This window comes from Colletes gigas, unplaced genomic scaffold (genome assembly GCF_013123115.1).
Source record: "Colletes gigas isolate AHSC1104 unplaced genomic scaffold, ASM1312311v1 Colletes_gigas_Sc00044, whole genome shotgun sequence".
NCBI classification, from domain to species: Eukaryota; Metazoa; Arthropoda; class Insecta; order Hymenoptera; family Colletidae; genus Colletes; species Colletes gigas.
In genome coordinates, this window is record NW_025106673.1 from 1,201,764 (window position 1) to 1,217,651 (window position 15,888).

Below are 15,888 nucleotides of genomic sequence, written 5' to 3' on the forward strand. Positions count from 1 at the left end.
ATGCGTGGAGGACCAGACGAAGAAGTAGCCGAGAGGAGGCGTTGGATCGAAGCGGAGCAGAAGAAAATCAACGATAGCGTGCAAGGTAAGTAAAAATCGAAAGTTTCGACGATCCTCTATCTTTATTCGCCCAAGTATACAGGGTGATTCTAAACAAACATCGCAAAATTTACAGGCGTGCTCTGCACTCTGGATCTAAGAAAAAAGTTCTATTAAATATGAGTTTGGAAACCTTTTATTTCCGAAATATATCGTGTTTGTTTTCACTTATCCTAAGGGAATTAGTCGTTGGAGTAGGTGTTCAAAATGGCGTCCAATGCGAAGAACAAGACCATCCTCTTAATATTCAGAGTGTTTCTGATCATATTGCATGCACTGATTTCAAATGGATCTACAAATAGATATCCAGGAAATTTAAATCAAACAGCTAGTTAATTGGTTCGTCGCAACCTGTTTACCTTTTATGAAATTTACGATCAAGAAACATGAAACGTGAAACCACTTCTCTTTTTCTTTCTGATAACAGAATATTTTCTAATAAACCTAGAACGTTTTCTATCAAAATGTCCAACACCTCGCAGTCCAGAGATCCTCCGACGGACCCATCTATCCATCTTCAAGGACGCCTAAATGCTAACGGAGGTTTGATTCTGATATCATGATTCGATTTAAACACAAGCGTTATGGTAATTGATAATAGTTGTAAACAGCACATAACGGAGAAAGAAAGAATTCTTTACACATTTATTCAAACATCAGTGATAAAATAATAGTGCACTGGTATCCAGTATTGGAAACAAAGGGAGGGAATCTATAGGAACTTGAGTCCTTTCCTATCGATTAAAAGAAATATATTATCTGAATTTTAATCACTTTGAGCTGATGTCTGTCCGTCGACAAATGTTGTATAAGACTTTAATATTTCCATTTATAACTCCTGAGGGTGAAATTCTCGAATCTTCGAAATCTTAAATTTTTTTGTAATTTGTTGTTAGCCCTTCCCACCCATTTTTTGAGCTTATCTCAATTCACCATTGCTGGTATTAGATTCTAACAAAGCAATCTATTTTCATGCCCGATTCTCTACACAACGGAAACACTTTTATTTGTTGAAATTCTTCAGAAACTTCGGAGTTTATCTTCGAAAAAAAGCCTTGGACCCAAACTTTTGTAGCCATGTTTTTTAGAACGCTTTTCTCAGATTCGAGACGCAAAGTACACCTGCAAATCGTATGACGTTTGTTTAGAATCACTGTGTATATCGCGACGAGTCCTAGAGAAATGATAAATCAACCTAATCTATCATCCGTTCGATCTATCTCTGTTTACCCGTGGACCTGCGTCCGCCCTCGAAAGCCCTGATAAACAAAAGGAAGCTGTACAAACCGGTCGGGACGTCCGAAAAGGAGGCGGAGGGTAAGAAGAAGACGAAGGAGGACGAAGAAGTAGCCAAGCTTGTATGCACGAGCAAAGAACTGGTAAGAACTAGTTTTGTCAAGGTCTGGTACAGAATTCGTGCTTCGAATAATATCACCCATCGGCCCCATCGACTATTTGATCATTCACCACGTGAAACCCCTCGTGCCGGCTTGATGAACCTTCAAGCTCAACCTGGAGAAGAAGAAAAAGTCGGACGTCTCATCCTCCTGCAGTTCCTCCGCGTCCTCGTCATCGGACGAAGAGGTGGAGAACGATGGAACGGGGCAAAAAGGAGCTGAGAAAAGTGACGGAAGGAGGCCAATGGCGGAGAAAGAAAGGAAAGCCTACACCGAGATCGCTCCCGAGCTTTTGTTACCCCGGAGAACAGAGGTATTTTGGTGTTTCTCGCACTAATGCTTTCAAGTTCCATTTAAACCATGCCAAACTTAAACCAACATAAACTCGCTTTTCACTTGGAATTTTGACATAGATAGACTAAAAAACGCAGCCCTAAAGCTTCGATAATTTCTTTCCTTTTATTAAACATTTCTGCTTACCACGTTATGCATTTCTATTGTAATGTTCTCATTGAGCTCGCCAATCTTCAAGATCTTGACATTATTTCCTCGTATGTACTATGCTTTGCGGAAAAACTATATTATACATATTTTACAAATTAAATATTTATATTTACAAATTATATTAGTTAGAGGTACTATGTTTTGAGTTTTATGGTTTCTTCAATTGATGTGAATTACCCCTCAGACAATGACAAGTACGGTATAGAAATACCTGCCATAGTCACATCATCATCGAGGTAATTTAAATGCGACATTTGTGCACAATTCCGTAAAAATATACAAATAATGAATGAATGCAACATTAATAGAATTTTATACCAGTGTTTCAGTACTTTGTACTTTCGCCATTAACAAATATTAATTCGAATACTCTATTTGGTAAGGTGTCATCATTAAATATTTTTTATTATAGATACAAAAACAAATTGTACTTTTTAAATACATGTTTCACACTTGTCGCACTTTCCATTTGCCCACAGAAATGTAGTTATACGCTAGGCACAAGTTTTGATTATCCTAATCTTTGTAAACACCATGTTATATATTACAATTACTTACTAATATTATGTATTAGTGAAAATATTGAAACCCTTTTATTTTGCGTATATCAAACCGCGTTTGCTCGATGCTGGGTCCCGTTTCTTTTTCTAAGATATTGGAGACACCACCGAAGTTGATAGAAGAAATAACGGAGACGGAGGAATACGCGGTGGGATACGTTGATCCGAAGAGGCAAGGAAAGAAAATTTTGGACGAGCGAAGAAGCATCAACGATCCACGAGGTGGTTATGCTCTGGGAAGAGAACTGGCCCATTACGAGAAACTTGTCCTGGGGACGACCAACGAGACCGAAATTGCTCCTGGATCTTGCATGACCGACCAGAACAAGGACGACGATAGTAAATTACATACCATTTCCGAATACGATTATTACAAGAAAAACTTCGTTACGGCTCACGAAATATTTCGGGCGTTACAGAAACGCTTCGTGCTGTTCTTATTTGGTAATCGAGCAGTCGGCTCAGCTAATAATACTTTTTTATTTCAGCAAACGATCAAACGAAGCTTTTTAAAAGTTCGTCCATTTCCCGCGACAATTTGGACTGTAATGACATCGTGAAAAATAAGGAAATGAAAATTATGGAGAATCAAGGCTCGTGCAAGGACATCATAAACGATTATCAAAGAAAGAATGACAGACATCCTTTGAGCAGTCAGTTGAGCGGAATACGAAAGGACATGAAAGAGTTCTGTGCCGACATGGACAAGTTCGTCGAGGAGAATAAAATCTGCTTTAAGAATGGTTACGTTGAAGGATTCTGGGGCGAGAAAGAGTACGGTAATTCTCAATCTATGCCCGATACGAACGACAAACAGGAAGAGAAACAGTCTTCGATATCGATAAAAGGAGAGGATAATTTTAAAGGGTGGAATACGAAGGAAAGAAAGTCGAAGGTTGTGGAAATTATGAAACGAAGAGAAGAAGAAGCAAAGAAGAAAACAGAGGTTACAGTGGTTACCGAAGACTTGCATAACATTAGAAAAACTGACATCGTTGAAGATGATCCAGAAAAAGTTTCGGACGAACGAGCTTCGCAGAATAAAAGAGCCGAAGAAAAGAAGAGGGAAGTTACATCCTCGCAAGGAGTTTACGACATGCTAAATTTAAAGTTGTGTTCCAAGCTTATTATGCAGGATGTAAAAACTTACCCCGAAAATGAAGATAATTCCACGTTGTGTAAATCGCCTGCAAAAGAAAAAAAAGAAGAAGCACCTATGGCCGTGTTTCATTCTCTGTTTCACGAACTGGATCATAAAAATCTAAAAAACACTAAATTCGAGAGGGCGCCGAAATCGCACAGCTCTCACGAATTATTTGCTATAGAAGAAACCGAGGAGACTGCCGAAGAAATTGCACGAGATTCCAGTAGTGTAAGAAGATGCGTTTCTACCGGCACGATTCTGTCAAACACAAACAATTTAAAGACAGAAAACAAACGATGTTCAATTAAAAAAGAACCTGTTCAAACTGATATATTGGAAGTGAATTCTGACGAGGTCACATTTGTGAATTCGACCGATGACGATGACTCGGATAACGAATCCGTGAAAACTGTGATTGATCTCCATGAGAGACTCGTACAAGTTAACGAGGAAACGATGTGTTCTGTTAAGAAATTAGATGTTGTTGGTAATGTACTAGAAAAGAAGGAGTCTTCGATAAATGTCCAGGTTGAAAAAAATAAGGAAAAAGGTCAGAGTTCTGATATTCAGGCTTTAAATGCACTGATAGCTTCGTTCCGCGCGGATAAGTCGAATCACGTTTCAAAATCTTGTAAAAGAGCACACGATTGTGAGTATTTAAACGTGGCCAGCAAAAAGTCGCATTTAATCGAAGACGTGGATTCTGAAACAAATCCGAACGATCGAGATAATGGCAGAGACACGACGAATAAATGTAAAAAGCATTTAATGAGAGAGGCGAGAAAATTTATGAGAAAGGAATCGTCGTTGATCGACAAATGCATAGAGAATTTGATAACGAACAAAGCTCAGGGAAATTGGAAATCCACCGACTGCGATCAGACAGATTTTTTAACGAGTACGGCGGTAGGTTTAATTTCAACAAAATGTTCTTCTCTCGATATTTCAGAAAATTCTAGAAAACCTATTTCATCCAACGAACGATCGCAAGAAGAAGAATCCGTACGGAACGACAAGGGTAAGTACAAAATAAAATAATAATATGGTAGCATGTTTGTTAATTTGCAAATTTTAATTTATTTATTAATCTTTACCTGTAAGTACGAGGGTTCATTCATAACTAAGGCCTTCGAACCCTATAAAATATGCTTGAGATAAGAGGGATTAATGAAAATGATCTCAAAATAAAGTTTTTTTGCTTTGGAGACCTTACTTATTAATCAATCCCCGTACTAATACGTTAATATAAAATAAAATTCGCTTTGAAAGTTCAAAAATTTTAGAATACTTGGACGAAAATTTTATTTCAGACATACAATCGATCACGCAGCTTCTGAAAGAGTCTGAAATTGCCGAAAAACGAGATTCGTTGATAATGAACGGTCTGGATTTCTATCAAGAATTTTGTCAGCATTTGGAGCAGCTAAAGAGCGGCAGGAAGCTACTGATCGAACCAGATTTCATGAAGGGCAGCAAAATAGATCTCGAGGAAAAGAAACGCGACGTTCTATCGTCAAGGGAGACCAAACAGTCGAAAAAGAAACAAACAAAGCCATTGATCGAGGAGATTTCACAGAATCCAACAAACGTAGACGACATTGAAGGACTTGAAGAACCACCTGTCCATGCTGAAGATTCTACGATGGACACGGTGTTAAAAGATAGAATATTAAAGAGTATAAGTGCTCCAAAAAGCGAGGAACAAATGGAGAAGGCCAGAAAATCGGCTGAAAAGTTGATGAAGATTTCCAGGGACGCCATGGCCGTAAGAAAATCGTTCCTTCAGCAATCATCCGTCACCTGCAATCAGGAACTTGTTAGTACTTGAAATTTTTACCATTAATCTTTATTTCTTTTATTTTTGTTTTAACACTTTTATGGCCACGGTCACATGTACATGATTTAACTTTTTCGATCACTAAATCAACATCACTAATTCGATTAATTCAATTTGATTCAGATTTCAGTCTTGCATTCATTATGCTATCTATCTACATTTACGGTTTCTTATAATCACATTTCTAGCATTCTCGTGTGCCTTATTTTTGTGTAAAAAATTTGAATTCTTTTATTTTCAATTTTTAACTTATACAATTCCACACTTTTAAACTATTTTTGGGATAACGAGAAAAACTATATTTCCAAACGAATAATATTTGTTTAATTTTATTTAATTGTTATAGTATGTAGTGGAAATACTTGAGTGTTTATAAAAATGGTGAATTAACATTTTTTGAAATAGCAAACAGTTTAGAAGTTTTTATTATAACGTGCGACCGTCAAGGCGTAAACGTGTACATCGATATTGTAGAGAAAGAAATTTGTAATTCGTTGATTATGCTTACCAGATTGGCAATTTTATTAATGGTCTTAATATTCGCTATTGGGTTTAGCAATTCGACGATAGTAGAAAATTCTTCATGAACCTGATGCGGAAGGATCCTGTACAGGACATCAACGACGTTGATCTCGCGCAGTGCGCCACCGAAAAGAATGAATTGAACGCGGAAACTGAAAAAGTTGTAGAAATTTCGGATAGGGACTCAGAGACAAATGGAATACCGGAAGCACTATCGATCGACGATATTGGTAACCAGGAAAACGAAATTTCAGACACAAAAGTCTGGAAAACGAGGAAAAATTTGGAAATGCAGGTCGTTCAAGAAAAGTGAAAGGAATTTGAAAGTATGATACGATTCATCAAGAAATATTCTAACTTAGAAACCAACTTGTGCACGTTAAAATTGATAAAAAATAAAAAACATAAAAAAATGAGCAATTTTGTATATTGTAAGAAATGATTTCTTGCAGATAATTATCGTTCCGTAGGTTTTATAAGTTGAGTTGTACCGAAACTCTGTACTTCTTTTTTTGCGTTTTGAAATAAAACTGTTACCTTCTAATTTCCTGTGCGTTGAAATTACAAGAAAAAATAGATTTTTTAAGAAACTTCCTGTCATCGAATAAAAATTGTAGACCCTTTAAAATATGTTTGTTCTTCATAAAGGTGAAATTTAATCAACGAAATCGGAAGAAAAAAACAAAAACGTCCGTAGAAGAATTAACCTAAACGACGGATGGCAAAGTAGATGGAGCTTCTACTACGTACACTTTATTTTTTTCTTTTTGTCCACACTCACATCAATTATATAATAATAATAACGATGATGGCGATGATCTGGTGAACTGTAATTAATAGTAAGAATAATTAATCCGTAATTATGTGTAATGACGATCGGTTGCTTGCAAACGAAACAATAGTCTCCGACGTTCTTACGTCTTTCGTCGTTCCTCGAGGACAACGGATGGGAATTCTGCTCGAATCGTCCGCGTCCTCGCAAAAGCTTGGCAAAAAGCTCATGATAACTTTATACGTTTATATAGGATGATATCGGAACGAAATTTTTTTCCGTCGCATCTCGCGTCGAACCATTTTCCTCCGTTTTTTATTTCCTCCTATCAGCTGCCGTTCTTTTTGTTTCTATTCGACCATTTCCCTTTCCGTTCGTTTAACTCGTTTAACTTCGTAATATACGTTATACGATTTTTTTTTCTTTTCGCGTGCTCTTAAGAACTACGTTACTGCTTTCTGGCTCACCGCAGGAAGTAAAGAAACGTACAGATACATTATGCTCCACTGTCTCTATAATTATTACAATAATAGATTTATAAATGTCCGATCTCCCTCTCTTTCTCTCACTCACTCGCTCTGTCTTTCACGCCAACTGACATTAATCGAACGTGCACACTCAGTCGCAGAATTCTTCGTACAGCGTTTTTTGCTTTCATACACGCCACGTATTCGGTTGCTCCCTAATTGTAACTTATTTTCTGAAGTATACCGAGCGTCGAGAAGAATCCCGATCGACGATCAGAAACGAGACGCGCGGAAAGTTTGCTCGAGTGGTTCGACTTTGGGATCGGTTACCGACTTTTCGACTTGGCTTGATTGTCGATCGAAACTTTTCGGGGTTGCATCGTGTATACGTCTCTTTGGGCATATTTTTGCTTATTATCGTATTGTAATAGTGGTGGTTGCCTTTGCTTTAGTCGCAATTAATTCATTATGTGATGCATGACAGCCCTTACACGTTACGTTACAGAGAGAGTACCTTAACGCCTATGCTTTCAGTATTAAAGAGTTTCCTCGAATCGCTGTAAAAGTTTCGGGAAGCTCGCCGCTCTGAATTCTGTACCTTCTCCCTCCTGAGGGGGAAAATTATCAATTTCTTTTCGCGATCCAGAAGTGTGACGGCGACTTCGCGATGGGGATAAAGGACGATTAAAAATCGAACAGCGCGAATGGAACTGTGTGAGTATGCGATGGACCTGCGTACGTGAAAAACGCGAGCAATCGCGTCGAATTTGCAATCATGTCGAGAGGAAACGAACGGAAAAACCTCGTCGGGAACATCTTGCGAAAATTTCGAACACCCATCGTTCGAGCGCTTGTCAGTCTTCTTTATTCTAGTCCGTGAAAAATAACGTCGTTCTCGTTGATTCTTCGCGTACTCTTGATCCCTATTTTTAGACGAGCCTTTGCGCGTCGGTCCGCCTTTATTGTGCAAAGATAATGCAAGCAGCTCGTGCACTTTTCTTCCAGTCGAGTGCAACGAGCTTCTCACGGTCCCCGTGAAAATTACTCGTCTTTATACTACGATCGTTACGTTTTTTTTTTTCATTTATTTTTTTTAAGGAGGATTGTCATCGTGCGTTGGTGTTCTCGCGTCGCTGCGTGCGCAAGGTTCAACGGAATATTCCGGAAACGATGCATCGAGATGCGTAATACAATATAAATGCTTTCCAAAGATATGTTACGACGTATCGTTCGATCGTATTTTGAAAACGTTTTCGTACCGCGGATTAAAATTTTTTCCAATTTAAAATAAAATTTGTAACGAACGGCGAAAACTTCTCTCGACAAAGTTCAACGACACGTAAAACAATATCGAAACGTTTGGAATTGTTTTACACCGTTACCGAACAACAATTCTATCCGACAATTCCAATGAAAAATTATATCCTAAGTTCCGGTGCCAAATCACAATGTGGCATTATAAAAAGAAATTTAAATGCACAAAACAACACGGATTCGTCGTGATCCTTGTGTGACGATGATTTCTCGGAATCATTGACATGATTGCAAATTCGAACGAGTATGGCGGAAAAAATAAAATTCACGCTGTGCTATGTATACGACTCGCAACGCGTTGAAAAGTGTCTCCTCAAACAATGACGATCTACAGATAAAAATCTAATTCTCGAAAAGACAATTTTCTTGGCCAATGCCTACGATCATTGTAAAACATTTCGAGAGAAAAGGAAATTTCAACAATTTCGATGAAACGCGTCGTTCTCATTGTGCGAAGCAACCAATTCGCAAAGTCCGCATCGAATAAAAAATCATCGTACATTCGCGCACGAGTTCCCTTGAAATTGCTTAAAAGAATATTCAATTTCATTGAACATCGTGTAGAAATCTTAGCATTTCTTGTCTCTTTGGCATTCTTCTCTCGTGAGTTTTTCTTTGTTCTGTAAATCGACCCTAAATTTTCCAAAATTAAAGCCAAAACGCCGTTCTTCCGCGAGGGTCTCGAACGAAATCATTATACAAAGTGTACTCGCCGTAGAGTGTCTACAAAAGATGTACAAGAACAATTATTATGAAAAAACGTTATCTTGTAAACAGTGTTAAAATCTTAAGATAAACAATGTAAGACTATTCGCAACAGTATTGATAGAAATGGATCTGACTAATAGGATGCGCGATACTTATGTTGATTGGCCCGTCGATGTCTTCTTCGGTCGTCTTCGAATTTAATATTTCATGAACGAGATCGTTCAAGGATCGATTGCAACCGTTATTAAATTTGACAACGATCGCCATATCTCTGTTCACCGTATCGAGGGGAAAAAATTGAATCTTCGCTCGACGAGCACGCAAATTATTCTAAGCGAAAGTTCCAACATTTCTCTTTCCTCTGATTATCAAAAAAATTATCGTTCTGACGCGCTAAATTAGATAATCGGCCATCGTTTATAATCGAAGCGGCGTTCCTCGTTTGTGCACGTTCCCTGGAAATTTCACGATTAATTCTAATTTCTCGAGCGTCTGTGCGTAGTTCGACAGCTTAAAAAACATTCCTGTGGAAGTATTATCATCCCATACTGTTTAAAAATAGAAGAATAATGACAAATGTGTTGCTAAAGAATAAGGAAATTGTTTCATCAATTAACGTTTTGAATTACATTGGAACATAATGGTCGTAAGAATCTATTGATACGTTTAAAACAGCGTTCTCCCACCATGAAAATATTTTCTAAGTTGTCAAATTCTATCTTTGAATCGATAGAATGCGGGATGTGTCACCGTATACGTTTCTCGTGACAATCAGATACCTCGATACGTTTGCGTGTACACGCAGCGGGGAAAAAAGGGAACATAAAGAATAATAGTCTCCGGCGATTCTGATCTCTGTCTCGCATAGAAATCATCCAGCATCGCGGTGGATCGCTCTGATCGAATGTATTGGTCGATTCGTGTTTCGTATTTCATGGATCTCTACGCACGATTTCCCTGAAAAAAGCACGTGGCGATATACAGATACAGCTAGGGCGATACCTAAGTGTACAGAAAAACATTCATCGGGCGACGATATCCTTAACCGCGGTTTTGGAACGAACACGCTGCGCCGCGCATTTTTTCTCTAACTTGTTTAGCTACTTAATGGCGCGAATGGCCTCCGGAATGTGCTGACCTCCAAAGGATCGTTTCGAGACCGTATTCCTCTCTTCCTTTCGAACTTTTTATTCGGCTTTCGTCGTAGCGACGTAGGACTACCTCGGAACTCGGGCCACGCTACGTTGTCCGCGTGTTATTCTGGGAGTTCGGAGCGCTCTACGTATAGCACCTGTCGTACTTTTGTTGCTCCCAAGGGTAGGTCTTCTTCCTTCCCTCGTTTCTTTCTATTCGAATCCATGGAAAAAATGTTCTCCCACGGCGTGTCGCATGAGTGACGATGACGATGACAGGAACACCCACGAGACTTAAAACGTATCGCGACAAGGACCAAGGACCATTGTCGTCGAATTCATGAGAAATCAACGCTTTCCTGGAGAACACGGACTATAGTTTCTACGTTCACAAGGACAGTAAAAACACGGGAATTGCCGTCTTCGCACCCTGTGAAAGCAACGACCGCGAAAGATGATACTCGAATGAGCTAGTCTAACCGTCGATAATAATTTATCATTATTATTGTTGTTATTATCATTATATGTATGTATATGTATATATACATATATACTTTTATATATAAAAAAGTGATGAAATTCTTGTAACTATCTATCATTTAACAGTGATTTCGTATGTCTCTCGGTTGTCTTTTGTTGGTTTTTGGGCGTACATGTCGATCCTTCCTGTTTAATCCTCTTACAGTTACGTTTCATTTTTCACCGTCCTCCGTGTTACTTGGACACGTCTTGCCGTTCAGCTTAACAGCAGATAACGCATTATTCATACGTCTCTTTGTGTATATGACACACGTTACTACATGTATATTATGTGTATCGTACTTTGTATTCGCTCGTAACTCAAAAGAGGCAGTTTTCTTGATGGCTTTTTGTCGTCCATCGTAAATGACTCTTGTCGGCATCTTTCCTTTTTTCCCTTCGTTTCTAGTTTCACACCGCGTGTCCAACGATTTTCACATTGAAATAGAACCCAAGAGAATTCCCTCGATCTCTTTCCGACCGATCGGAAAACGGAAATCAACGTGAACGGAAGCCGAAAAAATTAAGCGGAGTCGAGTGTATCGTTCAGAAGATGTCGGGGTGATAACGAAAGCCGAGCAGCGGTAAAAAAATAACTAAAACGCCACGTTTCATTTTTCCAAGTACTTTTATTCACCTTTATGCTCTTACGATTTAAAAAAAAAAAAAAAAAAAAAAAAAATTTAAAAAAGAAAAATTAAAAAAAAAAATCAAAAGACTAATTCCTTCGTTTACTTATCGCCGCTAATGCGTCACAATCGATTCGATAATAAACGTGTGTTCCCATGTACTCGACAAATTAAATGGTTAAAAACAGTTCTCGCATTCTTGTTCGTGGACGGGGAGACTATTTCGATAAAAATCAAATGAAAGGGAAAACTTAAAAGAACGACAATGTGTTCTGCTCACAAACTTCTGTCTCTCCTTCCTATTTTCCATTTTATGCATTCCCTTGCGCATGCCGTTACTATGACTAGAGACTTAAGAAATCGTTAATTTTGCATGCTATTCGTCGACAGTATATGCATGTGTATATATACACACACATATACATACGTATACTTGTATTCGTAAAAAGAATAAGAAACCATATTGCTCCTGTGGCTCGAGGCTTCGAAATACAAAAACGGGAAGCCTCTTCCGAGAGGCCACGGAATCGCGAAATACAAAAAGCACAAATCTATTTCCATATTTCCCCCAAAGTACGCTTCTTCCTTCGTCTTGAACTCTCTTAATGTTCCGTAGATTGAATAGCGGTCACTATGTGTTTTATTTGTTCTTGTTTTGAAACGGTGGGTCGAATTTATCATCGTAACGTCCGAAGGAAGAAGGTTCTCTTTTTTTGGTTGATGCAGAGAAAAGATCGTTTTCTTTTGTCTAATTGGTCGCTAGAAGATACAGAGGCGTGTGACACAAGCGAGATTAGTCGAAAAAAGTTATATTAAAAAACCGATTATTAACGTTACTGTTCAAGAAAGAGAAGTTTCTCTTCATCTCGTAACATGTAGTAGAGTTAACGTCTTTAGATTCTCGTCAGAGATTTCTTGGTTCTGCTCTTAACGGTTCTTTAGTCAGATTACGTACTTGATCTGTTAGGAAAACAATTGTTGCTATTCGCGTTCCGAAAGCCACGCTTCTCTTTGCTCGCGATTCAGCTCTTTTTTCCAACAATCAACAGCTAGAATATTTTTCATGTTTTACTTAAAGTTATCTAAGAGCGTAATAAACACTCGTCCAAATAAAAATCTTATATTGTTCACTTCGCGAATATCAAAGGCCAATACGATACAATAAAATATACAAAAAGAGCAACACTGTTAGGAAACCGATGAGAACAGTTTATTTATAAAAAAAAAAAAAAAAAAAAAAAAAAGATGGCGAGATAGCGTGGTCGCCGGAAAGCGATTGGGTCATTAGTCTACGGTACTGAACAAGTGGATCCATCGCTATCTCCTTAGATACTTATATATTAAATATTAATAATTATAAATTACAATCATCATTAATATTAATATTAAACATTATCATTAATATTATTACTTTAAATGCATACACAGTTTAAACACCTATTTTTTTGTTTCGACAGAAAGGGGACAGAGAAGGTGAAAAGGGGAATGACGAGGGAGTAAACATAGATGAACGAGGAAAGTCGACGGTACAAGTAAAAACACAATCGTACGAAAGAATCGGCGAAAAAATAAAACTTCTAAGGAGAGGAGCTAAAGACAGAAAAGAAGAGAAGAATACGACGAGGGTGAGAGAGAGTTTAGTCTCGCGGTCCATAGCTTCGATTCGTTATTCTTTGGGTCCTATTTCAAAGGAACTTCTGGGACGACATTTTCGTCGAGAACACGTGCCTTCCTCGCAGGTTCGAGAACTCTTCGGTGTTGGACCGATACTGGAGAAAGATCTGGGACTCTGCTTTGGCGAGAGTATAAGAGGAACTCTTCTCGGTCTCGCTGCTTCTATATAGAGGAATAGGGAATAGAGGCTACAAACTAAACGATTACACGTTACATTAAATATTCCCTTCTCTTCGTACTTTATGCTGGTCCCTCGCGTGTGTACGTAGACTCACGACGAGGCGAAATACATAGAATTTAGGATATCTCCGTTTCAACTGGCCTTATCGCGACATTTTCTTTTCAACGATGTGTCCTTTCATGCATGACGATCCAAATTACGACGAAAAGTGTGTAACAATCGACCGGAGGAACAACTTAGGAGTATCATTATTATTTGTTTTTGTCTCTCTCATTTGGATTCTCATTTTGATTGGCAATGGGCCGCGCCTTCGAGACCTTTCGCTCATTCTTGCACATCCGAACTCGTTCACTCTCGAACAATATTTCTTAACTCGAACATTCACTCAACTTTTCAAAACAAAAGAAGAAAACAAGAACGTATAGGATGGTCTATATAGCAGAGGTCTATACAAAATAAATAATGATACATCTATAAAAATTAATCAAAGGTATTAATGCAAACTCGGCGGATACAGATACAAGAAACGATGCAATCTTCGCCAATCCTTTATCCTCCGTTTCTGTTCTTTATTTTACGTCTGACTTAGCCCCTCAAAAGAGGATGAGATTTACGAAAGAGATCGAAATTTGAAGAATAATACAAAACAAATAGTAAAAAGAAAAATTTAACGTGATCAAGAAATAGTGACTTATACATCGGGGCTCGTGGATGACCAACTCTGTATACTTAATGGCAGATGCCTTTTGTTTACGATACTTCGCGTTTCTGTGCAAATGTATGTATGTAGTTTCCTATGTACGTATTAATACACGTGCGTACGGTGTGCGTGTAGGTTGAATGCAATATGCGAGATTATCGTAACCTTGGCTGCTCGTCGTCGACATACGTATATGTATATATAGTTTTCATGATCGCGTTTGCTTTTGTGCAGTGCACGAGCGACTGTTTTCGTTCCTTCATTGTGTGACTTGGTACGACTTGGTTCGTGCGTGTCGAAAAGAACATAAAATCTACCGCCGGAGCAGCCATGTCGGCGCTTCATCGGCAGTGAACGCTCGGAACCTTTTGTTCGAATAAAACGCTTCCAACGACACCCGACCCACGGCAGTGCCATCATCGATTTCTTGTCTCGACCCTCGAGGCAGGAAAAGGTCTTCGAGGAGAAGCTATCAAGGTGTGAAACAGCACGTGCTCTTCGGAGGTTCGCCGAGTGATTCTTGAGAAAGGGGAGGAGAAAAAGGAAGCGTGTACACGACACCAGAGAGATTTGGCTGTCAGCCTTGGTGCTCCTCTCCGTTCTGTCGATCTTCCTTTCGCCGTGCTTCTTTCTCAATCATCGTTATATACGTTCGAGTGTCAAATGAACGATATTCATACTAGAAGCGTTGATATTCGCGAGTGATTTTATCGCCGACTTTGCCACGTCGCCAGCTCAAATCGACGACGCGCCTCCGGTAGTCTTTTTTGCCACCACAACCCAAAACGTTTTTAAATTCGGTGCTGCTGCTGCTGCTGCCGACGCTATCGCCTTTCTTACTGCTTTTCTTCTTGCTGTTGCTGCTGTCTATCGGATGTTCAAACTTTCTGATCAACGTCAACTCTGGTGAACCTGGCGAGTAGTTTGACTCCATCGAGGATACGGGCACGCCGACTTCGGTGGTCAAGTGGTGGTACTTAATGCTTATACTGTATGCTGATTGGCTGCAGTTGGTTCTTTGGAGGAACGTATTGGGATGAACCCCAAGTTAGTTCCAAATACGCAGGAACGAGTCCCAGGAGCCCGTCGCTATCGCCATACCATCCTCCGTAACGCCCAGACAAGACACGCGATTATCGTGGCCAGCAAGGATTCCTACAAAATAAAAACGAAACACTTCGCAAAGATCTATATCTCGACACATCGAATCAGAGCAGGGCGTGCCTAGAATGGAAAGTGCCGTATATATATAAATAAGGTAATATGAAGATAAACAAATTTCTATAAACATTAAAGAAAAAGGAAAGAAGAGCATCATTCTGCAAGAGTGCAATTTCAGAGACATGGTAAGACGTTACAAGATATTCGGACAAAAAATCTAATAACAGAAAAATGAACAGAGAGAGAAGGGCTTGAAAGAAAATTTCTCTTCTCTCCTGAAATGTATTTTATTAATCGAAGCAAAAACGCACCAGCTCGTTCGGCTTTCATAGAATCCCAAACGTTGCAGTTGAAGTCGTCATATCCGGCCAATAATAATCTACCGCTCTTGCTGAACGCTACACTCGTGATACCGCAGATAATATTGTCGTGGCTGTACATCGCCAGTTCTTGATCCGCCCTAATGTCGAAGAGTCTGCAAGTAGCGTCATCCGAACCCGTCGCGAAAGCGTATCCATTCGGGAAGAACTACACACGATAAAATGTTTCACATTGAACATTATGTCG

General features: G+C 39.0%; 2 protein-coding genes across 2 annotated transcripts in view; one reads left to right on the forward strand and one right to left on the reverse strand.

The window, feature by feature from the left end:
* LOC122403114 lies at positions 1-13,449 on the forward strand. The gene is made up of 10 exons (XM_043406448.1): positions 1-85; positions 1,357-1,478; positions 1,606-1,809; positions 2,653-2,899; positions 3,049-3,308; positions 3,378-4,722; positions 5,015-5,520; positions 6,098-6,358; positions 13,063-13,230; positions 13,297-13,449. Exons 1-10 carry the CDS (start codon positions 1-3, stop codon positions 13,447-13,449), a joined length of 3,351 nt encoding a protein of 1,116 aa, XP_043262383.1.
* LOC122403127 (guanine nucleotide-binding protein G(I)/G(S)/G(T) subunit beta-1) overlaps positions 12,889-15,888 on the reverse strand; it is a 35,880-nt gene continuing 32,880 nt past the window's right edge. The window contains exons 6-7 of the mRNA XM_043406466.1: positions 15,633-15,849; positions 12,889-15,315 (exon numbers count right to left, since the gene is read on the reverse strand). Coding sequence (XP_043262401.1) covers positions 15,209-15,315; positions 15,633-15,849 — 324 coding nt within the window. The 3' untranslated portion in view covers positions 12,889-15,208. The remainder of the gene's footprint in view (positions 15,316-15,632; positions 15,850-15,888) is intronic.

Coding starts and splice junctions, on each gene's coding strand:
- LOC122403114 (XM_043406448.1), top strand. CDS start 1: ATGCGTGGAGGACCAGACGAAGAAGTAGCCGAGAGGAGGCGTTGGATC. Junction 1,479..1,605: donor TATGCACGAGCAAAGAACTG/GTAAGAACTAGT, acceptor TGAACCTTCAAG/CTCAACCTGGAGAAGAAGAA. Junction 6,359..13,062: donor GGAAAAATTTGGAAATGCAG/GTCGTTCAAGAA, acceptor TTGTTTCGACAG/AAAGGGGACAGAGAAGGTGA.